This window comes from Thermobia domestica, chromosome 11 (assembly GCF_964235325.1).
Source record: "Thermobia domestica chromosome 11, izTheDome1.hap1.1, whole genome shotgun sequence".
NCBI classification, from domain to species: Eukaryota; Metazoa; Arthropoda; class Insecta; order Zygentoma; family Lepismatidae; genus Thermobia; species Thermobia domestica.
Genome location: NC_137464.1, coordinates 214,660,185 through 214,686,907, shown reverse-complemented (window position 1 = coordinate 214,686,907; position 26,723 = coordinate 214,660,185). Strand labels below are relative to the sequence as shown.

The window sequence follows — 26,723 nt, the reverse complement described above, 5'->3', positions numbered from 1 at the left end:
AAGAGAAGGAGTTCATCATCATTACTTGCTGAATGAAAGAAAGTAGTCAGTCGAGAAGGAAAAAGAAGTATGTTGTTAGTTACTTGTAGTTAGAGGATTAGGAATCTCAAGAATTTATGGAAGTTTTGTGTAATATTTCGAATTACAATTCAGACCCATTGAAGTTCTTGATATCATTATGATAACTGCAATACGTTGTATTGTATCGTCTAGTCGACAGCGAAAAGTGAAAGAAGTATTTATATTGGAATATTTTGTATGAATAACGTAAATTGGTATGATGGATAATGCTAGTCTTCATAATTTTAAAATGTCTCAATCAGCTCTTCGAAGTGGAACAGTTCAAGTGTGCTGGACCAGTATTGTATCACCATATTCAATGCTTAATTAAGGAAAAACGGTGTGAAAGAAATGTATGCTATTTTGGAAGATCCTTCTGATGTAACTTAACTCTGTACAATGGATGATTCTGAAGCTAAATTTTTTATTTATTCTATGTGGAACGATAAATTAGCTCGTTCCACAGTGATATTTATGTTCTCGCTATCTGTTTTTATTGCTGTTACCCTGAGGTAAGTTTTCCCTCTAATATGGATGTTTTTAATAAACCCGTTCCAATTGATATCCTTACGCAGACAAGTCATGGCCCTACTTTTAATCATAAGAACGAATGGATTAAGTTCCGAGGTAAGTCTTTACTTTAGGCAAGGCAGTGACAATAACCAAATCATCTGAACCGGTTCCCACAGTTACAGTTCCCAAGAAGGAAAGACAGAAAACAACGTGCCCTGCGGGGCTCTAACCCACCTTCACTCGCTCACGCTCGCTTGACAATATTATTTACTGACAGGATATTACTGCCTTGCCCAAAGTAAAGAGTTACCAGTTCCGATACGCTCCGCTGGGCTTAACCTGTGTACTAATTAAATGGAAGAAAATCAAACCAAAGCTAAACTAACCTAACTTAGCTTACCCCATTCGCAAGTAATTATTGCCATGTTGAAAATCTTGACAGAGTAAATGGCGAACAAATAGTCGTACTGGCAAGTGTTGGAACAAATCTTTCTGTATATGCATACTCACCTTCGCTGTTGTACTATTTTCCTATGGTCACACTCCTGCTTCACCCTGCCCTGACTCGAATTACATACAATACTAACTTGTAATAAATGTCTTGTACACATTGGTGGGTGTTTTTCATAGAGTTGCGCCGAATATGCCTTTTCTGTGAAAGCTCAAGAATCTTCTGTCGCGGAACACTTCTACTCAGTTTTACTTTCCGTGTCTGAGTAAAGATACCAATTGGAGTATGTTCTGTAAAGTTAATGAATTTACGTATGCTGTTGAATTATTAAACTGGCTTACCCAAAAATGAGCAAGGTTTTACTTTGACTAGAACATTCATTGGAACCAATTCGTCTGTCCCGGTTCCCGGAGCAATTCACGAATCATTTCCCCAAAATAATTCAGTTTGTCACACCAGTCTAATAGTAAGTTCCTCGAAATAGACAACCTTGTACGATGAACTTATTCTTAGATTACTCCGGATTATGAAATCATCTTTGATAAATACTTACTCAGCTGCTCCGGGAATCGATTCAGATGAATAAGTTCGTAAACAACCTTAATTAAGTACTTCTGCAAAATAATGCTTTAGAAACCAACCACAGATGAACTTAAAATGCTTTAAATGAAATGGAAACCAGCATCTAAACTAATATACCCAACCGGATCGGGTTATGTTTAGAGGGGTCCATATGTAGTGCTACGTAAAAAATAGAGGCATTAGTGCTGTATCGCCGGTCCAATTTTAAAATTGAAAAAAGTACGAAAATTGCTGCATTACGTTACATTAGGCGCGCAGTTTTACTATACGGATCCATAGTATAAGTAGTAGTAGGAACGGGTTAGAAGCCCCGCAGGGGTTGGTTGGGTTCTGTTCTCGATATGAAATGGGCAAATTAAACACTTGCCCAAATTTTTGTGTGCATTTGACCCATATGTCAGCCTTGACATACACGAGCCATTTTGACACTGCCTTGGGCGCCACTATATCATAACAAGTGTACCTTTCCGCGAAATAGTCCATCCGCCTCCACATACAGTGCTAATTACATCAAAAACAACCAAGAAATACAACCATTTTCTTAACTTTTCTTATTCCCCTTACCTGACTTTCACTCATTCTTCCTCACAAATTAAAATAAATTCTCCAGTTGACCCGGTAAATTTCCTAAAATTATTGGTACGGCGATACAGCACTTAAACCCAAAATAGATTTACAGGAGAAATTAATTGACGTAAGGGAATTGTAATTGATTTCTGTGTTATTTAAGAATTTAATCGTACTAGGCCTAGGCCTCATGTTGTAGAAATGAGAAGTGTAAAATGCTGTAGAGGCTATATAGGACTACTACTTACCGGAACGCACATAAGAGAATATGAATATAAATACGCAAGTAGTTAGTCCTAACGTAACCTAACCAAACCTAAACTAAGCTAATATTAACAGAAATAAGCGAAATTTATAAGTTTTTCGATAATAAGGCTGGATAATAATTTTCAACTATGGTACAATTAATAAAATATAGAAAGCTTATTTTCAGAACCACATTGGGGACTATCGCCCCCCCCCCCCCCTACAAACTTCCTATAAAAATGAAAATAACTGGCTAAAATAAACGTTATCAAAACATATTTCCTAATTTTAAAAATAATACGAAAGGAAAGCGAGTTCAGTTCCTTTATAACAAGTAAGAAAAACTAGTAAACGTTCACTGTTGCCATACGTCAGAAATAGCTTCAGCCTTCGACCACAACTATCCCAAGTTTCTTCTAACTCAGTCACATGACACAATGATGCAAAGTGATGACAATTAATGTTTGAATCTAATACAAACATATTTAAAAAAAGAATTCAAACTCTTAACATGAAATCTGTGAAACGTTTTTTCATCTCGTTTACTAACTCTATAGTCGCTGTGAAACACAAATTGAAGTACGCACTTCCACAAATTTAACAACCGGTGCGTAAACCTAACATTCCGGTGCGGTATCCCAACCTAACAACCGGTTGCAGTCACACACCAACTACAAGCAGATTCGAACAGCTGACATCACATTAGCAAACTATCATATGACAGTGCATGATAGACAGACAACTAGTGGGAAAAAAAATAGGAACTACCACCAACTAATCATACAATAAACATCGCACAAACAGTTCCAGCAAGTGATTGAACGCATAAGAATCGGTTCCAGTCACTGTCCTATTTACAGTAAAATTATACCTATCCGCTCATGGCGAGCTTGGATGTTAGCAACATGAACCTATTTCCAGGGCCGCGGTGGCTGTGGTAGAGCGTTCATCTGTGGTGCGTGGGGTCCTTGGTTTGATCCCAACTCGTGCCAAGTAAGCTTTGTGGTGGAGAAGCGCCGTGTGGGTGGATTTTCTCGGGGTTCTCCCGTTCCCTCCCACTTTCTTCATTCCTTTCTCATCACACCGTCTCCTTTAGCCTAGCAGGCATAACAGTTGGACGTAAAACTTAAAGATTTCATTTCATGAACCTGTTTTCAACATTGTATTACTAATTATTATTATTCTATCTATCTATTAAAATGCAACAGTACCAATTAAGAGCGACCGAGCTCTAACCTATAACCTTAGCTTTCAAACCTTTGATTTACTGTTATTTGTGATTTCACGTTTATAAGAAAGACAAATATTTTTAAAAGAGTGTACTTTAAATTACCTAAGGAAATATTTTTCAGAAAATTTTTATCCTTTTAAATTATTGTTCAAAGGCCTTTTATAAGCCTTCTCCGAAATAAATGCAAATGATTTGTGCTGCCATCTTTGAAGCCCTTTTAAACTACATTTATATGTTTCTGGCCAATCCTTTCGACAATGAGATCTCGGAAACTACAGGCTCTAGAAAGATGACGTTTTCACTGATCGATTGCAAATTTCATGTAGATTGTCCAGTTCTAATTGAATATTTAAAAAAAAACATGGGCACTATTTCTTTATTACATTTTTACGGGTACATTGGAAGTGTTGAAATTTAAAAAAAAAAATAAAGCATCTCATCCTAAGCATTATACATTCCAACACCACACTGTTGTATATAGGGGTTGTATATGTCTCAGGCGTTTGTTTCATGGCCAAATAATAATGGAAAAGGAAGGATAACCGTTTCTCCAGTCTAAGATGAACCTTTTTTTTTTGGGAGTGTTTTGCCCAATGAACACCATATATAACTGACATTATAATTAATTGTGTATGTAATGTATTTGCTTATTACATACTGCATGCAAGAAAAAAGAAAACACTGGTCATACATGAATTAGAAACTCCAACCGGAAACAGGCTCAAATCTTGCAAACGGTGCGGGATATTGAGAAAAATAATCGAAAAAAGTCTCCCCTTTATGATACCCCTTGGCTTTTTTTTTAATCAATACGTCTTTCACTTGTGTCTGTAAAGGGACATGTACAGATGTTATAAGGAATAAGGAGATTTATGCTCATATGCGAATGATGCGCTGTGTAGAGAGCGCAGGTTCAGCTAATCTTACCAACAATTTAGTTCTGTTTCATTTCCCTCCTTCACTCGTAACTGTTATTCAGAAGTATTTCTTATTTTCATGTTTCTTTGCTGTTTACTAAATATGTATGCATTTATATTGTATTATTGCGCAAGAGTAGTACTTTTAAACTGTTAAGTGTTCTTACCTCCATACCGTTCAAAAAATGACGAATACAATGAATCTGTATCTTATTACTATGAGGGAGGATATAGATTCAAAATTACAAAATGTCTACCAAGTAACTTCTTATTTGTACTAGGTTGTCATACAAGGGGATACGTATGTCGACCCCACGGATTGGGCGTAGCACAAAGCAAATATATTCAGAGGTCATTATTTAGCATACCTTGTCATACCTCAAGGTTAACAGTGTTGCTAACCCAGCATTAAGTTCTATTTGTTAAAAAATTTCCACTACGTCAGCTTATTACATATTCAAATTTACATATAAAATGAAAGGCGACGATACCAAACTTGTTATGCAGTGTTGCAAACTAAGATCTTACAGCATCACAAACATGGAAAAACAGCCAAATTTAGGACGCTTTTACAACAGTAATAACAGAAATGGAATAAACGGCGTAAGGCTCACCAAAAGTACCTTAATATTGAATATTATGGTCATTATATGTTTAACAAGTGGAAACAGTTACATGGATTAAACCATTTGAGAGATGTAAAAATAATGGTAAAATTTGATATATTGCTTAAAATGCCGTATATGTGGGAACTTTTTAAAATAATTTTTGATTTATTTATTTATTTTTGGGAGGGCGTGGTGGCTCAGTGGTAGAACGTTCACTTCTGGTGCGTGGGGTCCCTGGTTTGATTCCAGCTCACACCAAGTGAACTTTGTGGTGGACAAACACTATGTGCGTGGGTTTCGTCGGGGTTCTCCCGTTTCCTCCCACTTTCTTCAATCCACTATTTCATTTATTTATCATCATCACGGTCTCCTTTAGCCCAGCGAGCATAATCGTGGGACGTAAAACTGAAAGATTTCATTTCATTTTGACTTCATTTTATTGGTATATTTTTTATTTACAAGTTTTCCCTATATCTAGAACGGTTTGAGATATCAAATTGCTGTAAATAGCATTGTGATCTTCATGTAAGCAATCTATGCGATTGGATAAAGTACTTACGTAAGCAGTATTTCAAAATACAAATTTTGAAAAAGTCAAATTTTTAATTCCTTGTAACTTTGTTCGTGTTCTTTCGAAATCCGTTATATCATAATCATAGCATTAGACATTAAAAGTACTTTGGGTGTACAGTTTCTCGTCTGTGTCACTTGCGTTATTAGTGCTGTAGAGGCCACCAAAGTTTAGATGTTCGTGAGACTGTAGCTTTCATAGTTTGTAACACTGAATTATGAATATAACATCGTAAGTTTTCGTTTAGCATGTAGATTTGAAAGTATAATAATCTGACGTACCGGTAGTGCTATTTGGAAAAAATATAACTTTATCTCTGATATTTCAGGATATGCTAAACAATGTCTCCCTACCGGTATACTGTATAGATAGATAGATAGATATTTCTAATAGGATCGAAATGTTTTACGTATGGCAATTTTTTTGTGTTTCAGTTTTCCTCTTCAAACCACAATACATATGATTTATACAATTTTACTCAATAGTAATTAAAACATAACTAAGAAATTAACTTAACATCTAGTACAGGAGCATGATGCAACCCAACAGAGCAGAGGTCATATTTGCCTCCTTCGCTCCACGTAAACACAATAACAAGGACTTTACAAACAACTGTATTCACTGTCATTGGATTGTGGCTGTGGGCGAAAGATCATGCTGAGAAAAGAGATAAGTTCTTACAAAAGTATTCGATGGCAATAGGATATATGTTTAACTAAAATGGGTGCAAGAAGTTACGTTTCTAATCTAAAATGTTCAAAACTTAGCTTGACAATGATTATATCAAGGCTGTACAAAGGAAATGGTTATTTTTATCAAAATATTCTTAGCAATAAAAATAACTTGACAAAATACGAAGACTAACTTATTCGGGATTGGCACAAAGTTATCTTGAGAATATTTTAAAAACAATTGATGAGTCATGGCTCCCGGATCATAAAAGGAGAGTTAATAAGTATTTGCTGATAGACGTTATAGGATACATATTCAATATTTTAAAAGTCGGAAACTCTTTAACACCGTTGTGTTAATTTTAACACAAACGGTTTCAGTTCTTCTCTAAACCCTTTCTTTGTATCTAGTATTCTGCTACGGTGCTTGAATGGATATTTCACACTTGAAAATTACATAACATTGAAGGGACCATTCAATTCCACACTTCTAAGTTGCTTGATACAAAATTGTTGAAATCTCATGAAAACTCTTAGTAAGTATAACAGTGTTTTAACCACTGTTTGGTCTTACAAGTCTCGATGCTGACAAAGGACGCTAAATTTGAGCTACTTTTTAATGTCCTGAAAATATGCTCCAGTTATCCTTTTGTCTCAATTGTAGAAAGACCAGTCTTATACACTGTTAAACAAGTTGAAAACTTTACAAATATAGATGAAGGGTAAGTTAAAAAAACAAGGAGTGTCCATGTATGTGATTTTTCGGGTGCTTTGTTCTATTTGGTGGTGACTCTTGGTACTATTTGACTGTATATGCCATGCATGCGTAGATGTAGAAATGTCCGTGTAAAAAAGGGCAAAAGATTTAACTAACCCTATTCTTTTTGTGCGGTTTTCAATATTAAAACGCCGTTTTTTCGAAAATGCAGTTTTGAGACATTCCTTCTTTTTTTTCCTTACCCTTCAAATGAGAAAATCGTATATATCATTCACTCGTGTCTGTGAAGTAATACGATTCGCATTCCGTTTGTGTTGAAAATTAATAGAGTGAGTGCTTAAGAGCTTGACTTACTTAAAATAAAACAAAATTTACCATTTTTCTTTTGCTTGTTTATTCGTAAGTGAAAGGAGATAATGAAATGCAACTTACCACAATCATAGATAATGTTATTTTACAACAGAAAATATGAACCTGAAGAATTTTCAATGTTGCCAGAATAACATTTCCCCAAAATCTAAGTTAAGGCAGCGACTAGAGAAACGAATTCAATTCCATTTGATTACGTATCATGTTGTCTTGGAATCCTGTGAACTACTTTCTACATAACATTATTATTTAATTTTAATAACTGTTAAAACTATTTTGTTTATTACAAACTAAATACAACTATTATTTAAAAAGTAGTTCATAGGGTTCCAAGACAACATGATACGAATCAAATGCAGTTGAGTTCCTTCCTCTAGTCCTTAACTTAGATTTTGGTGGAAGTGTTATTCTGGTAACACTATAATTTCTATGGATGATAACACTAAAAACTCTTTAGGTTCATATTTTATGTTGTATAATAACATTATCTGCGATTGTGATAAATTGCATTTCATTATCTCCTTTCACTTATGAAAAATAAACAAAAGAAAAATGGTAAATTGTGTATTATTTTTAGTATGTCAGGCTCTTAAGTGGAATCCAAGATCTTTCTAAATAAAATAAAAAAATAAATCAATAATAAGTAATTAGCCCGGCTTCATCCCTTGACTTTAACGAATTATTGTTTGCTGAAAGATCAATAAAATTAATCACTGCACTCATCTAGAAATATATGAAACAACAGAAGCTTCAGAGGTTAAAGTGGACTGGTTCAGTTTCTAGGGTTTTTAGCAGATTAATAGTCTTCATATGGACCATTCATCGTCAACTTTACTCCCAGTATATTAATGAATAGTTCCCAGTCGTACAATTTATATGTACTATTTTTGTTCCTTAGATATCGTTGATTTACGTTCATATTCGAGAAAGAATTTTTAGATGTAATTGTTTACAGAAATAATAGTAATAATAATAAGTCTGTGATCAAAGTATACAACAAACCATTCTCATGGACATAATATGTTCATAAACGTTCTGCACGTTCTCGACGAACACTTAAAAGAAGTTTATTTTTCTTTCTTACAAAACGAGCAATTATACAGGTTGACCCAAAAGTAGGTATACACCTCTGCATTGATTAAGTATAACATTCTAGTTTATGGGTTTATTTGCTTTGGCTCTTCCGAGCCTAGGATATAAGTAAAAACACATTAAGAACAAATAATAAAGAAACTACCTGATGGATAACAATAAGAAATTATAAAAAATGCAATGAGCTGATTAGTACGTTACTGTATACCTACTTTTGAGCCACCCTGTATTATCATAAAAATGAAGAGACAAGAGATCAGAAATCAAATAAACTTAGCTATGACATTGCTACACTTAAGACTTGGCATTATGACGTCAAAAAAATGAAAAGTGAAATTCGTAGTTTAATGTTCCCTACGTTAAAGGAGACGATGGTTAGTGAAAATGAATGAATGAAAGAATTGGTAGAATGATAATGTCGGAGAAAACGGGAGAGTTCCGAGAAAATCACTAACATGATGTGGTCCACCAGAAACTCACATGGCCTGAGTCGAACCAGGGATCTAGACCTATTTCAGGCTCATACATTTATTGCAAAACCAATAAAATTAATACAGTTTATGTTCCTCATAGTTCTGAAACGCAAAGAAGGTGGACGTACTTCTTTTAAAATTTGGACTTGGCAACATTACTTTAACTCAGATAAATAGGGTTAGTTCCGAAAATTATCCAGGAAAGTAAGCATCTGATTAAGATTCCCAGGGCGCATGAAAAAGGTTAGTAATATTTAATTTTAACATCAGTAAACATTGGTTGAATACCATTACTAGACATTAACAATATTAATACAGTACATTTTTAATATACTCCCACATGAAGTCTGTGTATATTGTCAATTGTTGGATTTTAAAGATGATTATGATTATTGCATAAAATGGACGTATAATGCCAACGTTGGTTATAAATTAAAATTACATGAGACAACGTAGCTAAACATAAAGAGTAAGAAGGTAATGTAGAAAGCGATTATTTACAATATTGTTTTCTTTGATGATTTGACCAAGTGTTTACTCTCATTTCTTTTAAGGGATACCGTTTCTTTTATTATCCTTTTCTTCAGCAGAAGAAGACTCATGTAAATGTTGAATTCGGTGATTTTATGTAATTCTATTCTACAGGAATGTGAGTAATTGAAGCTACTTTGTAAAATGTAATCTATGTGCCTGTTACATAATTTTTACGCAAAAAAGGTAAATGTGTGGTCTTATTCTTTTTTCAGTATATTATCAGGATTCCTGATTTTCGGAGCATATATCGGAGGATTCGTTGCTTTTCATTCTGTATTCAGGTAAGGGAGTAGTGAATCTTTTTCTATCAATTTCATAATAACCTTTTTATTTCAAGTGAACATTATCAAAACATCAACAATGATTATAACTTCATAACTGAAAGTATGGTAATGTCATAAATATGCGAGACATGAAAAGCATTTTGTTTGAAAACTGAGGAATACGATAGAGTTTACCGAAACTGTTTTGGTTCTCAATAAATAATACGTTCCATTGGGTAATTATCCTTTTTTCTTAATTTAACAGCATGCGACAAATTCCAAATCAGCAGTTTTTCTTGATTAATTTTACAAAAGGATACATTCATAACATACAGGCACTTATTACATTCCATTTTTAAAATCTTATGAATTAAGTTGCCTTTCCTTGTCAAGTGGCTAACGCGCTGTGTGTGCAGTGTAGGATTCCAGGGTGGTGCTTGCTTCAGTTAAGAACCCACATACGAAAGTTAGAAGTGCAACCTTTTTTGCTGAAGCAACTTAACACATTTCATTACCGAAGCATTTGGCTAGGTAGTCTTGTTGCAACTCTTTATGTGAAAGCAAAGGAACAATCGAAACAGACTTCTCGAAAATCATGTAGCCCATGTGATTTGTATTTCTGTTTCATTTACGACCTATACGCAGCACGTCCTTGTCTACACACCTATGATACATTTGTGTCTGCGAAAATCTTGTCGTTGACGAATCCTTATGGTCATTCGGTTGTTAGAGGCTTGTGCTCTTTCACTATGGCTGTTTTCTCCAACAAGATTGACTTTCGATTTTCCATGTGTGCCAAATAGCACGTAAGTACTCAAGAATACCAGCATGACTTCGAAACGTTGCTAGAATCTCAACTATAATGTAGTCCCAAAGTGAGTCGGTTCTCAAAGTGAGAATTCTGTTGGTCCTGTTTTCATCACGGACGAGAGCGGCTCAGAATTTAGTCTGTTATCGCGTATGTTCAGTATTCATTGCCGAACTAACAGTGGTTAAGCTTGCCCTTCAGCATGCGTTCACCTGTCGCTGCGTCGTTGTTATATGCTAGCATTACTCCCCTCAAGAGCCACTACACTAGTAAGTAAAACTTAATTATACGTACATACTTTTCTTTTAACTGCTTATTTAATTTCTTTTTATCTGTGTGTGTGAACTTGTGGTTAACAACTTGTCTGTAGGTTTAATAGGAGTTCTCCCAATATTTTTATTCAAGCAACTCTTTAAAAGGTTACAACATTGTGTTCTTGGGTTTTCTTGGGTTTGCCCCTTTTCTTCCCGCATTCTCATTCCACCAAATCGTCCATCATCATTCACTTGCATTAATCATCCGTCTCCCTTAGCCTAATGGGCATAATCGGGGACGTTGAACTGAAATATTTCATTTCATTTTTCTCTAAAACGTATTAGAATATTTTTACTGTCTTTAAAATATTACTCTTTTTATCATTGGTCTTTTTAGCATTGAGCACATTAGATGATAGGTCGCTACTTCCTATTGGTTATCGCACTCAAAAACGTGTTCTGGTATGAAGAAAAGATACGAAAACCGAAACATTATTAGTTTATAGGGAATAACATTGTGTCAGTGGGTTTTCTCGGGATTCTCATATTTTCTCCCATATTTTCATTCCACCAGTTCCTTCACAATTATTCACTTTCATTAATCATCCGTCTCCTTTATCCTACATGGCATAATAGTGGAACGTTAAACTGAAAGTTTTCATTTTATTTTCTTAGCCATTGCTGCTTTTGGTATTAAGGCCGGAAGAGGAGCTAAAGAAGTAGAGAATTAATTTCTCGATAAGAGATTAAAATATTTGAATCTGATCGTGACATTGAAGGTCTTATATCAGGTTAATTGTGTGTAAAATAATTAATTCAACTTTTCTGAAGTGAAAATCTCACTTCAAACTTTAGTTTCTCAACTTGTATAACTGTTGTATTCACGCACAAAATATCCACAGTCTTTAAGGTGGCTCACAAGGTGTTCTCGGTGGTATGCTAAACGCTGCTTGAGTATTACAACGTTGCCAGATAGTGTCGAGTGGTCACTGATGACAGGTAATAAAGGAGGTAATCATGAGATTCTGCTTGGATATTTACTGGAGAAATTAGTTTTCGACCCTTACCGCAGTTCACAGCAATGTCCCGCTTCTCAAACTGCAACGTTAGAATCCAAGGATTTTGTTATTGTGACTACCACAGTAAACGTACAAATTTGGCAACAACGCATTATGGAGTTCTGCGCAAGTTTCTCCTCAAAATCTATTTTCTTAAATGTACATTGATATTTAAATAAAATGTGAAACATAACACGAAAAACGGTCAAATAATATATCTATTTCGTAATGAGATCATTACTATAAAATACTTTACACATACAAATAAACATTTCATAAGACTGAGCACTTCTAGTAAGATCTAAAAGCGAGTGTCTTCTTGTGTGTTCATTATAGAAGTAATCAAATATTTTCTTTTATTTGTTACCTTTTTCAATATCAGAAGACACAACCAAATGAATCAGTGTCTTGTGTTGTAACAAACTGATTAATAAAAATGATTAATCAAATATCTTAAGTTGGGTATGGTATATGATATTAGTTTATATTATTTGCCATTAACCAGTATCCCACGCTGTCGTATCAGTGCATGAGAGGTAGGTTCTAATCTCTTTTTTGTAGAAGTAAAGTAAAAGAACCTAATTTACCTTAAAATGCTTAGTCACAATTTTATTCACACCATGTACAAAATGATAATAATGCGATTATTTACATAATATCTCCAACGTTCCTTCCTTTCCACATGGTTAAGTAATCCTTCTTAACATCTCGGCTACCTCCGTAATTTTTTTTCTTTTTTTTTTCTCATAAAATCTGTTTTTAACACAAAACAAAATTGTAAAGCTTTTCCAGAAAAAAATGTCCCAAGAAAACTGTACCAAAAGTAAACTACGCTCTGCGGATATTTTCAGGACAAACGAGTTATGCCATACTGTCAGGTTATTAATGAAGTATTTATTTAAGAAATATAAACAAAAGTATCTGAATTTGAGAAAATCGTCCGAAAATAAAACTCGCTCCAAGAGTAAACTACCCCTTCTATTTATATATATATATATATATATATATATATATATATATATATATATATATATATCACAGTGTAAGATTATTATTAGTATATTGTTATATAAAATATGAACAAAATCGTTACAACGGTGTGGGCCGCGGTGGCTTAGTGGTAGAGCGTACAATTCTGGTGCATTTGATCCTTGGTTCGATTCCAGCTCGCGCCAAGTGCTCTTTGTGTTGGACAAACACCGTGTGCGTGTTTTTTCTCGGTGTTCTCCCGTTTCCTCTCACTTTCTTCATTCCATCATTGCATTCATCTCTCATGATTACCGACTCCTTTAGCTTAGCCGGAATATCCGTGGGACGTAAAATTGAAAGATTTCATTTCCTTACAACGGTTTCGAAAAAATCACTAATTCTGATTTTGACCCTTATTTTTGGGAGTAGAAGAAAATCCGAGAAATTCCTCTAGAGACTCTTAACAAAAACCTTAGGTTTAAATTTGGTCTCAATAGATTGAATGGTATGGTCTCTAGGCGAGTGAATGTATTTACGTAGAGATGGACGGACTGACAGATAACCAAAATCCGTTTTTCGGCATGTAGGAACTATTAAACATGTAAATCTCGATTTCCTCTTTCTTTTACGATCACATTTTTTTCTCTGCTGTTGTTGCTCGAAAGTAAAAATGGGCGTAATAAACCAAGAGCAATAACTCCGCAGGCAAGAGATAGAGATTCGGTTTATTAGTTCATTTGTTTGTGCATCTTTCGTCAGCATCGAGCCATTATATGATGTTCGAAATGGGATCTAAACTATTGTTGTGCGTTCGATACTCTCCTACTCCGGTATCTCATGCACCAAAGATACGAGCGCTAGCCACTACAACAGAGAGGAGAGCTGATGTAGAGTCGAGTTTTGCTAAATATTTTCTTGTTTTTTCAGCTTAGTCTAGAATAAATAATAATAATAATGAAGGTGTTGTGCAACCATTAGCAGGTCATTTGCCGCAGTTGAAAAACTTCCTTGTTCCATGGTTTTCAGTTAACCTCTTTATCTTCGTCTACGAATGTTCTGTTTTGATACCGTCCATCAACTGCAGCCTTCTTGTTCCCTCCCTCTCTTTCCTGCTACATACCCTCTAGCACGTTTCTCATGATGCAGTTTATTCTCAACTAATGTCCCAGCCAATTTCTTTTCCTTTTTTCAGTTGTTTTATTATCCCGCAACGTTTCTAATACCCTCTCATTCGTTTTCCGCTCGACCCAGCTAATTATCTCCATTCTTCACCAAACCTGCATTTTGAAAGCTTCGAGTTAGTCATCATCACTTTTGCGTAATGTCCATGTTTCTACTCCATACAATACAATATTCCACACGAACTACTCTTATGAGACTTTTTCTTAAGTGTTTTACTTAGGAATGCACAAAATATACTTTCCTTCCTTCTAAAGGTTTCTTTCTAAATAATAAAAAGATATTTTTTTTTAAAAAAAAACTAATTATTAAAATATTTTTAAAAGTGTTGTAAAATAAACTTATTTTTGAAGTGTCGTTATTGAAATCTTACTTCTCTTTTACATCAATACTAAAAATTCGGTTCGTAGAAACTGTCTTTTCCCAATAAAAATTAATTTAAGATTTGATTATTAAGTATTATATGAACTTAACTATAGTCCTTGTAAATGTTACTTTTGAAATTAAATAAAATATCCTAGATCTATATTTTATATATCATCTCGTGTATAATAATTAATTTTTCTTTTCTTTTAATTGTTTAGCTCAAGGCTTGAAGCACCAAACTTCCTATTTATGATAACTCCGCAGCCGCTTGTCCGAATACCGCCTTTACCTGTTCCGAAATCTTGTACCGTTTGTGGCAACAAAAAATGCAAACGACATCGTTCAAATCTCAATCAGCTTGCGTTACAGCCCTGGGTAGGGATGGACATTCCGGAAGAAGTGGATGAAGCTTTAGAAGATGTAAGTAGATATAAGAAAAGTTCAGTGTTTTTTTCTTCAGTCTTTTTTGTTTAAACGTAAATTTTGCACAGGTTGTCTAGTGCACTATGATGTTCTTAAGTTCTGGCTTGTACGCTTATGATTTTCTTCTAATAGTGTATGATCCGAAGAAGTTAAAATGTACTACATAACAGTGTAATAATCACTCGATCTGATGATTTTTCGAATTGCTGTCACACTGTTGCAAATCACCTAAGACCAAAAATATTTTGTTGTAGCATTATTGTAGCAGTATAGCCATGCATATCTTGAACATATATATTTTTCGTACAAATTAAAGGTGGTCGACGCCCCCCCCCCCTCCGCCTTCTCCCTGTATGATTTGGAATGAAATGGTCCATAAGATTAACCATCTAATTAGTGGTGACCTTATTGCCACATTTTGAAACTTAAATAAAATTTATAATATTGAACCATATTTTATCAAGGTTACCCGTATTTAAATTAAGACTGTTCCAATAACATTTAGAGCAAAAAATTTTACTGGGCCAAAAATCGAACCAATTCTGGTTTACTGAGGAGAAAAAGTATCAAGCTGGTCCGGTGAAAATTTGAGTAGCGTAGTGGTCAATGCATCATCACGGTACCTACAAGATCCGATTTCAATTCCGGCATCGTATCACTTTTCATTCTATAATAAAAGTGTGATGCAAATTATAATAAAAAAACATTCATTTTATATTACAAGAGATAGGATTACGTTATACACAGATTTGTTTCCGTCTAGTAATACCACTGTTCTTTGTGGTTTCTGTATGTAGAAGTGAAGTGAACAGAAAATTTGATACAACAGTAATGGTACGCAAGGAGCAAGTCGTAGTAGTATCCAATACTTATAGACATTAGTTGGTTGAAGTGTAGCGTCCCTTTTCAGTATCGAGGCTGTATGAGACGTGGATCTATAAATTAAAGTGAAATCCAAACTACCTTAATGCTTTCAAATTTCAAGACTCTCCCACCGAGAATCGATCCCGGAACTCATGCACGCTACTAACTAGACCACACTAGGGGAGGATAGTCATATTAATTGTCAATTTGGATAGTACATTTCGAAAATCATGACTTGCATCTTTATCTCACATCTAATTTATAACATTTATTACCAACAAACAGGTCAGAAAAGAACTATTCATAGCTTTCATATTAAATGTAAAGGGTTATTCGAAAAGCGCGCCGGTTTTGGATTGTCCGGCAAATGTTTGTTTCTCGGTTGATAACGTTGTTTTGTATTATTGCTCTACCCACAAACATTCCGATTGTCGCCTTAGTCTGAATTTCTCTAATTTCTTGTGTCTGTGTCTAGCCATGGAACAGTTTACTATAGCCCGCGAAACAATCCAATTGCTCCAAGAGCGGTTCCCGGATCGCCTTATTTCGCGTAATGCTGACCAGCAATGGCCCCCGAGGTCATGCGACTTAATTCCTTGTGACTTTTTTCTTCAGGATACTCTTAAGTCATTGGTGTATGTCAATAAACTCCGTTCCATCCGTGAATTTAAAGAGGAAATTCGACGAGTCATCGGCGAAATCCAAGTGAAAACTTGTCAGGCAGTCTTAGCGAATTTCACGTACAGTCATTGCATGCCAGCGCAGTAGAGGAGGTCATATGCCCGACGTCATTCACCGTACCTGAAATCGGAATGTGTGATTAAATTGTTTATGAATTTTGTCAGTGTGATTTGAAAAAATAAAGTTCATAATTTGATGTAACAAAACCAGCGCACTTTTTGAATAACCCTATCTTAAACATTCTATCAGCAGAAAGTCTCTTCATTTTTCATATTCAATGATAGTGTATTTGCAAAACATGGTGTGCGTCCATTAGTATTATTCGTTCACGAATAACTGAATCTTGACTTATGCGACTTAATAACAAAACTCACATCCTTGTATGCTGTAGATGTTTTGTATCTTATTTGATTTCATGATTCTACTGTTTGATACAGAGAGATCCTTTACTTGCACATTAATATGTGCAATCATGAGTTCAAGAACTATTGAAATATATGAACATTTATTTTATTCATTCTGCAATATTTTGATATAACTACTTAATGATGTTTTGACACTTAACACTCTTGTTTGATAGATACTTCAGAGTAAGCGGTCTTCTTGTGGCAGCAACATATTGCGAATTTTACATGTTTCTGCTTCTTCGTGCGTCGTTTATCTTCTTTCAGACACACGTATAAACTTACGAAGTTGAAAGAAAATCAACGTAGGGGAATCTGTGCAATACACTTGTAAGTTTAATGATTCCAACTAACTAATCGGCGTCGCGGTGGCGCAGTGGTAGAGCGTTCACCTCTGGTGCATAAGGTCCCTGGTTCGATACCAGCTCGCACCAAGTGAACATTGTGGTAGACAAATACCATGTGCATGGGTTTCCTCGGGGTTCTCCCGTTTCCTCCTACTTTCTTCATTCCACCATTTCATTCATTTCTCATCGTCACCTCTCCTTTAGTCTAGCCGTCATAATCGTGGAATGTAACACTCAAAGATTTCATTTCATGTTTTTTCAACTATCTAGCTTATAAACGCAAATTTTTATTGTTAGGTATACCTAAATATATAATAACTTTCCGCATATCAAAACCAACCTATTAAGCACAAAAAATCGTTCAAAGTTATCCAATTAATTTGCGTCACACGTTTATTATAGAGTGAAAAGTGATACGATACCGGGAATCGAATCCGGATCTTGCGGGTACAATGATAATGCACTGATCACAACGCTACCCAGATTTTCTTCTGACCAGCTTCAGGCTTTTTACTTTTCAGTAAACCAGAATTAATTCGATTTTAGGCCCAGTCACTTTTTTTAAAAAAAAGTTAAATTTCATGGAGCAGTCTTAATTTAGGTATAGGTAACTGTGGAGTGCAGGGGAGGAAAAGAGAAATCTAAGTAATGAAATCATATGTAAATTTCTCTTTTACTACTCCTTTACCTACAGGAATGTTGTATCATACTGATATACTGAAAATTTAGTATTGTGCCAGATGCAAGGTACTTGCATTGGTACTTACCATACCTGTTGAAACTCAGCTTAGAAGAAAACAACTCCAAGACAATTGAGGTAAAACACATTTATTCCGTTCACTTACTGTTACTGAAATTCACTAATAAAACATAATTATGAACAGATATTTACACTTCCCGAAATAAATAAATAAAAAAAAAAAAAAAAAAAAACTGTGACATTCTCTCAGATGTCTTAATTAGAAAGTTAACTTAATGTAATTAATATTTTAAAAAATCACTTTGTGATAGGCATTTATTCAACAGTTCTCTTGTTGATCTTCCAGAGAAGTTTGTCTGTCATTCCACTTCTTTTATTTTCATAGATGCTGAATCTCCTTTTTTGTCATTGAAAAGAACTATCCCTTTTTCTTGTATTAGTAACATTTAGGAGAAATCAACGTCCTTCTTGCCTGACATTGACGGTAATGCCTCTAATTGAAATATATGGATTTATATCTTTTAGAATATAAACAAAATAAATAAATAAATAAATAAAATAAAAAAATAAAATAGGTGTATAGGAAAGTTTTAGTTTGAGGATGTTCCACTAAAGTTTGTAATAGAATATTGTCACTTTCCTTGAGTCTGATAATTGTGTACATTGTCACAAGATAGATCATTTCCACTGTCACAAGACAGATCGTTTCCACTGAAATAATATATATCTAGATATGTTTATGAACGATACAGTCTGAATCTGTTTCAGTCCTTCCACCCGTTTTATGCTTTATCTTGCTGGTACTAAGAATAACTAGACACTAACAAAGCACCTTATGTTTTAATTGTATCTCACTAAGATTCTTCAAAAATTACACAGGATCTAGACCTAAATTTGCATGTATCTTGTGACTCCTCTGTAGCTTTTTAACTACTGGAGCTGTGACGATAAAATCAAACTATAATTATTTTTAAAATAAATTGCATAGTGATAGTTTGTACTTAAGCAGTAACTATCTGAGTAACAATCTGTCTTCACAGGGTTGAAGAATAATGTTGTGGTACGCTGAGAGTAATTTTTATGTAAATCGAAATGGGGCTTTATATATATAAAGCCCAAAAGCATAAAAAGCATAATAGCAATTTTCGCATATGGTTGGTACGTTGAATATGGTTGTGGTTGTCTAAGGATCCAGAAGAAACTAATTTTAAAAGCATAATAAAGCATAATTTTAGAAAATAAAGCATAATTGAAAATATATAGCACAATTCTTGGAAAATTCTGTTTGAACTGCAGGTTTAAACCCGTTCACTGCCACTTGACGCCATATGGAGTCATTCATACATATTGCCGAGTGCCATTGACGCCATTTGGCGTCAAGAGGTAGTACTCATTGTAGACATTCTATGGAAAGTGGAACGCAGGTATGGAGAGCTTTTATATTCTGGTGGCACACATGTGTTGGCCTGTTCATTTTATGTAGTATGCTTGGTTTCCGCTAAATGTAGATAGTTTGTTACAAAAGGCTAAATGTTGCAAATGTGTACGTGGCACATTTGGTAGGGGTACTGAAATCAAGGTGTCAGCGAAAGAGTTAACATACTGTATTAATCAGGGTTGGCAAAAACCAGGGTTTTTATTGAAAAAAACAAAAAAAAAAAAGTTTGTCTTTGGTTTAAACTTTTTTTTTGTTTAAACCAGGTTTTTATTTTTTGGTTTAAATAATTTGCACTATGTATTTATATTACATATGGACAGAAACAAGTTTGTTTAGCCTTGGTGTTACTATGCAACAACCGGGTTATGCTGAAAGGGATCACATAAGCTTAAAGCGGAATCCAAACCGCTTCTCGGCTTACATCCGAGAGAAATTGTCCTCCATTTGAACTCGAAACCGGGACTAATTGGCTACAAATGCGATACGTCTGCCGACTCACTCACGAAGGATTCCTGATAAAAATACGTTGTACTAATCTTTACATAATTGTTAATATAATTGTCAAGAGTCATTTCAGAAGGACAAAAAGATAAACAGTCCACAATTGAAACCATTATACAGAATTACATATGGACAATTTCAAAATACTGCAGACTACAGAAAAACTAATTTAGTCCAAGTTAGTTCACTATGACTTTTATTAGTCCAAGTTAAAGAAATACAACGGCTTAATTTGTATATCAGTAAGAAAAGTGAATGAAGATACGAATTATTTGAGTCCACTTTGGTCTGACTCATTTATACATAAATAGGTACAAAAGATTCTTGTGATTTCAATAAATGCCTCTCGTGGGGTTTGTATGACCCTCTCCCCTCCAAAAAGTCTGACATTTCGATGTATTTTATCAACAGTAAACATTAAACGAAACAATATTTAGAATTTTCCTTTGATTGCAGTTGCATAACAATATTAACTAACCATAAAAAAAATCACAAAAGAAACATTCATAAACTTATAAAAAAGAACTTATATTATTCGTATTATATTCAAGTTGCTTTTGTAGTATAATCTCTGAGTAATGAATTGGGACTTCAGGTCTGAATATAATACGAATAACACTAGTTAACAAATTTAAACTTTTTGTTTGTTACATGAGAAAAATCACCTGATCTTAAAGGAACTTTTTGCGCTGAATTCGAATATGCACTCGGTTTCTCTCCATCACGTACAGTTTTCCCGTAACAGAGGGATTTTCGGGAAATTCCCTCAAAAATTTCCCTTTTTCAGATACTTTATTCCCCTAGCTCCTGTCCCCTTACATATAGTAACATAGAAATTATACCTAAGTATACCTTGATTTATATTTAATAAACCCTAAAAGTTTCGTAAAAATCGCTTTGTTCTTTCTAGAGAAATAAATATATTTGTATGTATACTGTGTGCACTGTTTATTGCACCTGATAGTAATGCTTTCAGATCTCCTGAGTTGGGGTAAAAACGATTTGCTTGATTACTACAAACACAGACATAAAAATGAATATTTACAATAGTCAACAACACACTTGTATTGCTCTCTGTAAATACTTCCAACGTATATTTTTTTAAACGTACAGTATATGTATATCTTAATACATATATATACAATTCTCCAAGTTTTTTCGTTTTGTTCATGAAATGGTTATCAATATTTGTTATCAAATGTAACAGAATGCAAAAGAAAGAAAGAATGGAATACAGACTCATTGTTGACAACAATGAACTAATGCAGTCTGAATTTTCCACTACGGTATCGTTTCCCCCCTCCCCCCGCGCATTTCTTTCTTTCTTGTGTTCTTGACACCTGGTGAGGGAGTTTTGTACATTTTTATATTGACGTGTGGTTTAACACTACTTCACTTTCAAAGTTGTCTTTGCTGCTAAGAGTGCTTTCATGTTTGATCTTAACGGCATTATACCCAACTAAGACCAGAAGTTTAGTTTGTGATCAGTACAATGGCGTCAAGAGGACGGCGTTCGTGTGTTAACTCACCAAATAGTTTTTGTTATGTGTGTGGCCAGTTTGTAGTTAAAGGACAGTGTAGATCCATTACGCCATCGGTAAAACTAGCATATTATAAATATTTCGGATGTCGTGTGGGAGATCAGGACAAAACTTGGGCACCCAACATAATTTGTGCGTCGTGCTACGTCACTTTAGTTGCATGGGCCAAAGGAAAACGGAGGTTCATGAAATTTGCTGTACCAATGGTGTGGAGAGAACCCACCAACCATCTGGATGATTGTTATTTTTGTCTCACAGTAGTTAAGGGACATTCTAAAAAAAAGCAAATACACAATAAGTTATCCCAACGTTAAATCCGCAATTAGACCTATTCCGCACGGGGATGAACTTCCACTTCCCGAGCCCCCTACCAACTGGGAAGAGATATGGCCAAAAGATTCTGATGATGATCATGACCTTGATGAACCATCGACATCAACATGTACATCCAAGGATCCAACGTTCATCCCTGACTGTGTTTGCGAGCCACATTTCATCCGGCAAAGTGAACTTAATGACCTAGTCCGTGATTTGCACCTGACAAAACAAGAGGCGGAACTTCTGGGATCAAGGCTCCAGCAGTGGAACTTATTGGATGCAGAAACGAACATATCAGTGTACAGGAAAAGGCATGTTCAATTTTCAAGCTATTTCTCAATGCAAGATAATGTGTGCGTATGTACGGATATAAATGGGTTGATGGCGGAGCTAGGAATTCCTTACGTTCCAAAAGAATGGAGGTTATTTATCGACGCGTCAAAGGTCAGCCTTAAAGCTGTCCTTTTACATAATGGAAATAAAAAACCTTCTATACCACTTGCGCACTCAGTGAAGATTAAGGAATACTATGACACCATGTCAACTTTGCTAAATCTTATAAATTACAAGGACCATTGTTGGCAAATATGTTGTGATCTCAAGGTAGTTGGTATTTTATTAGGACTGCAGTGCGGTTACACGAAGTACCAATGTTTTTTATGTTTATGGGATAGCCGAGCTGATGACAAACATTATGAAGTGAAGGAATGGGAACCTAGAGTGAATTACGTACCTGGAGAATGCAACGTCAAATACGCTCCTTTGGTAGATCCTAATAAGATATTACTACCGCCACTTCATATCAAGTTAGGACTTATGAAAAACTTTGTCAAAGCCATGGACACATCTGGTGAAGGTTTCAAGTATTTGCGAGATAAGTTCCCTAACCTGAGTGATGCTAAGATTTCAGCGGGAGTGTTTATTGGTCCCCAAATTAGGAAATTAATGTTTGATGATAGCTTTGACAGCAAGTTAAACAGTGCTGAGCTAACTGCCTGGACAGCATTTAAGTGTGTTGTGCGCAACTTTCTGGGCAATAACAAAGCTGAGAGTTACACAGAAATCGTACAGGACATGATACAGAAATACAAAGAGTTGGGTTGTAGGATGTCTTTAAAAATCCACTTTTTGCACTCCCACCTCAGCTTCTTTCCTGCTAACCTAGGTGCTCTCAGCGACGAACAGGGGGAAAGATTCCACCAAGATATAATGGCAATGGAGAAAAGGTACCAGGGACGATGGGATCCTTCAATGATGGGGGACTATTGTTGGTGTCTTGTTAGAGAATGCAACATTTCTTACAAAAGAAGGAAGTAGTGTACGTTTTTGTAACCCAATGGAAGTTTCATATATTGTGATAGTTTTGATTGTCTTTTCATGACCTTTTAGTACATTTGTATTATTGTTTATTGTAAATTGTCACACTTGTAAATTATATTGTATTATATTTTATATATGTGTTTGTGGTAATAAAGCAAAACGTTTTACCTCAACTTAAGAGATCTGAAAGCATTACTATAAGGTGCAATAAACAGTACACACAGTATGCTTACAAACATATTTATTTCTCTAGAAAGAATAAAGCGATTATTACGAAACTTGGAGGGTTTGTTAAATATGAATCAAAGTATACTTAGGTATAATTTCTATGTTAGTATATGCAAGGGGACAAGATCTTGGGGTGTAAAATAAACGAAAAGGGAAATTTTTGAGGGATTTTCCCGAAAATCCCTCTGTTACGGGAAAATCGTACGTGATGGAGAAAAACCGAGTGCATATTCGAATTCAGCGCAAAAAGTTCCTTTAAGAACAGGTATTTCCTTTTATGTAACAAAACCTTTGTTAACTAGTGTAATATATGGGAGTGAAACTGAAAACCCACAAATGTGTGTTTAACAAGATTTTACGAACATTTACACTTTTACCAACCTTTTTCGTTTTTTGGTTTAAACCAGTTGGTTTTTTTTTGTTTGAAAAAAAAACAGCTGGTTTAAACCACCTTGGTTTAAGCCAGCCAACCCTGGTATTAATATTTTTTTAAACCAATATTTACAATGCAAAATCATTGATAACATAACAATGCATCAATGAAAATCTTATTTTCATTTCTGTAAACTTCGGTGTGATCCTTTGATGTGGAGAAAAGGAAAAAGGAAAAGATGAAGAAAACTTTCTGCGAACCATAAATAGTATACAAGAACTTCACATTATATTGTTATGTGTACCTCTTGATCTTGAGCACTTTCTGTACTTTTTGGTGGCATCTTTAACTTTCCCTTTCTGTATGCACCTCTAACGCGCACACAAGTGATAAAAAAAACTGACTTGAGTAAAGCATATCTTTTTACAGTGCATTAAGTAGAAAGTTAATTAAATATGAAAGAAACTGGTTGCATAAAATATTAATAAATAGATCAAGATATTTAGAATATTTAATGTACAGTAAGTATTATACATTATATACGATTAATGTAAACAATGATTGAAACTAACAATAAAGCATAATAAATCATAATTTGAAAAAAATAAAGCATAATGTTGGTTGCTCTCTCTCTCTCTCTCTCTCTCTCTCTCTATATATATATATATATATATATATATATATATATATATATATATATATATATTGTCAAAATATGAAATTTTTCATTATTGATGACTACTTCTTACTTGTAGTATGAAGGTAGGATGGAATTAACATTTGTCCTGAGTTGTCATGTTTTTAAAGTATTTGTTCCACGTATAAAACAAATCATGTTTTTCTTCAACTGAGCACAGGAAATTTCCAAATTACATGTACAATACATTTTAATCAGAAAAAATCATCATGGGACATAAAATTTTAGTTCGGAACTAATGCAAAAATGTCACATATTACAATCTTCATACCTTCAGAAGAAGTACAAATTCATAATTTAGAAACAGTTTGTTATTCCAAAATAAACATTGGACAGCTTGACAACAATATCTTTCGGGTCTTTAACGATTTTGAGCAACAAAATAAAATCTGTAGATAATGTTGCTACCACTTCCAAAGTTACCGGTATTAGTCATGACTTCCAAGAATTTATATTTATCCAAACTGGATTCAAAACATTCTTCATGATCATCGTCAAAGTGGTTGTCAGCCTCCTAGGATGTCTCTACTTCCGTCTTATTGTGGGTTATAGAAGAAAAATCTCGTCCAGTTCTTTACCAGGAGGTAATGTGCCTAAAATCGATGACACATTCCCGCGCTGGATGGCAATGCTGATACGTTGGGAAAAGAATGCAGTAGCTCGGGGGAAGACCAGTTTTGATTGCTATTCGATGACCAACTTCATTAATGAAATTAGATCCTTCGTGACCCCAAGACCCACTGGTCTCTATTGCTACTGTTACAAACCAATATTTGTCCAATAGGTTTGAGTATTTTAGTCTTTTGTCTGATTCTCTGTGAGCGACGACGAGACCTGCCTGAATTGAAGAATGGGGTAAGTTGGAAGGAGCAAACATATCGGAACATGTGAAATCCCAGACTAGTGTTCCTCAATTTTTCCACGGTACCAAGGTCATCAGGCCTTTTACCAGCAAAGCGGCAACAACCATTTGCTTCTTTTATTGAAGGAACTCTCGATGATACGAGGGCTCTACAAATAATGTCGTGCACATTATAATGTCGAGATTGTCTTCCCGCACTTTTTTTTTTTTTTAAACATGAAAGACCATGTAATCCTTTATTATCAACATATGCGTGGCAAGCAGGACAGTAGTGAGGCTCACAAATATTAGCATCTAAGCGCAGATCTATACCAATACGAAAGCTCTCATTAGAAAGGTGTAAGCCGAGTGTGTGAGAAGGTAGGGCTTGAAGCCATGCTCCGTTTTTGGAGGAGGAGACAGCTAACAGCCTGGCTTTGTCATCTGGGTTACTAGTTGATGATAGGAGTGAAGATATACGAAGCTTGACTATAGGTTCATCCCAAACAGACTGGACATGTCTTTTGTCGTTAGGTGGGGGATCCATTCCAACCAGACTAGTCCATTTATCGATGCATTCTTGTACATCTCGAATCGATTCATACATTTTGTTCTCCAAGTTTCATATTTTTGTAACACTTCATGTTTCTCTTCTCATGTCTGTGTTTGGTATGGTTTGAAAGTTTTGAAAGCACAATATACAATAAAAAAAAGGAAGTTTCCTGAAATTGTGTTCTCTTTTTATAACACATTTCAAGTGCAACTTCCTGACTTCGCTGCAAAAGTAACTCAGTCTGTTGATTTTTCAAGGGGCTGTCATATTGTTGCAAATCAACTGAGACCAAAAATACTTTACTGTAGCACTATGGCCATGTATGTCTTTAACACATATATTTTTCATACAAATTCAAAGTGGCCATGGTACACATTTGACCATCACCTGTAAGATTTGAACTGAAATAGGCCATTTAAGCAATTTTTATATTAATGATGTAACTTCGAAAACTATTTCATAAGCCCATCCTGCTGCTCTCTGCGTCATTCCCTCGATGAATTTCAAAGTCCAAGAATTTCGTTTTCATCGTTCATCAATGTACTGCCAAAGGTAGCATAGCTGCTCTTGAAAATCATTTTTGTGTGAATATATAGATAGGCACTATAAAGTCAGTTATATCATTAAGTTAAGAGTACTGTGCCAGAACTTTTCTGTTTTAAAATTTTCAATGTTTCCATGTTTTAACGTGTTAATATTAATTACATTACTGTGTAGGAATTGAGAGAAATCAGCACTAGTTTGTTTTGCTTTGAGCCTTTAACATTGTATATGTTAAGTAATGATTTCATAGTACCAACTTAACTTTTCTACATTCTTTCGCGGTAAGTGACTCAGTAAGTTCTTGCAGTGGAAACCGAAAATTCGTACTTAAAATCGTATAAAGGGGCACAATTAAGTGTTGGGTACCGTTAGGTATCGAGTTAATTATTCACTATTATTTTGTATGGAAAAAAGAAAAATGTTATGAAAATATTTTAATAATTCTCTCATA

The 26,723-nt window shown here is 34.7% G+C and overlaps 1 protein-coding gene across 5 annotated transcripts in view; it reads left to right on the top strand.

Moving 5' to 3' along the window:
• Positions 1-26,723, top strand: part of LOC145664722 (sorting nexin-14-like) — a 245,233-nt gene that overhangs the window by 138,598 nt on the left and 79,912 nt on the right. For 4 of the 5 annotated variants that reach the window (XR_014127514.1, XM_081731601.1, XM_081731600.1 and 1 more), the window contains exons 3-4: positions 9,816-9,884; positions 14,719-14,920. Coding sequence is in view for 4 of the 5 variants with exons in the window: in XM_081731601.1 (XP_081587727.1) it covers positions 9,816-9,884; positions 14,719-14,920 (271 nt within the window). In the remaining variant the exon portion in view is untranslated. Of the gene's footprint in view, positions 1-34; positions 573-9,815; positions 9,885-14,718; positions 14,921-26,723 lie in introns of those variants that run through there. The other variant, XM_081731603.1, reaches the window with a different exon arrangement.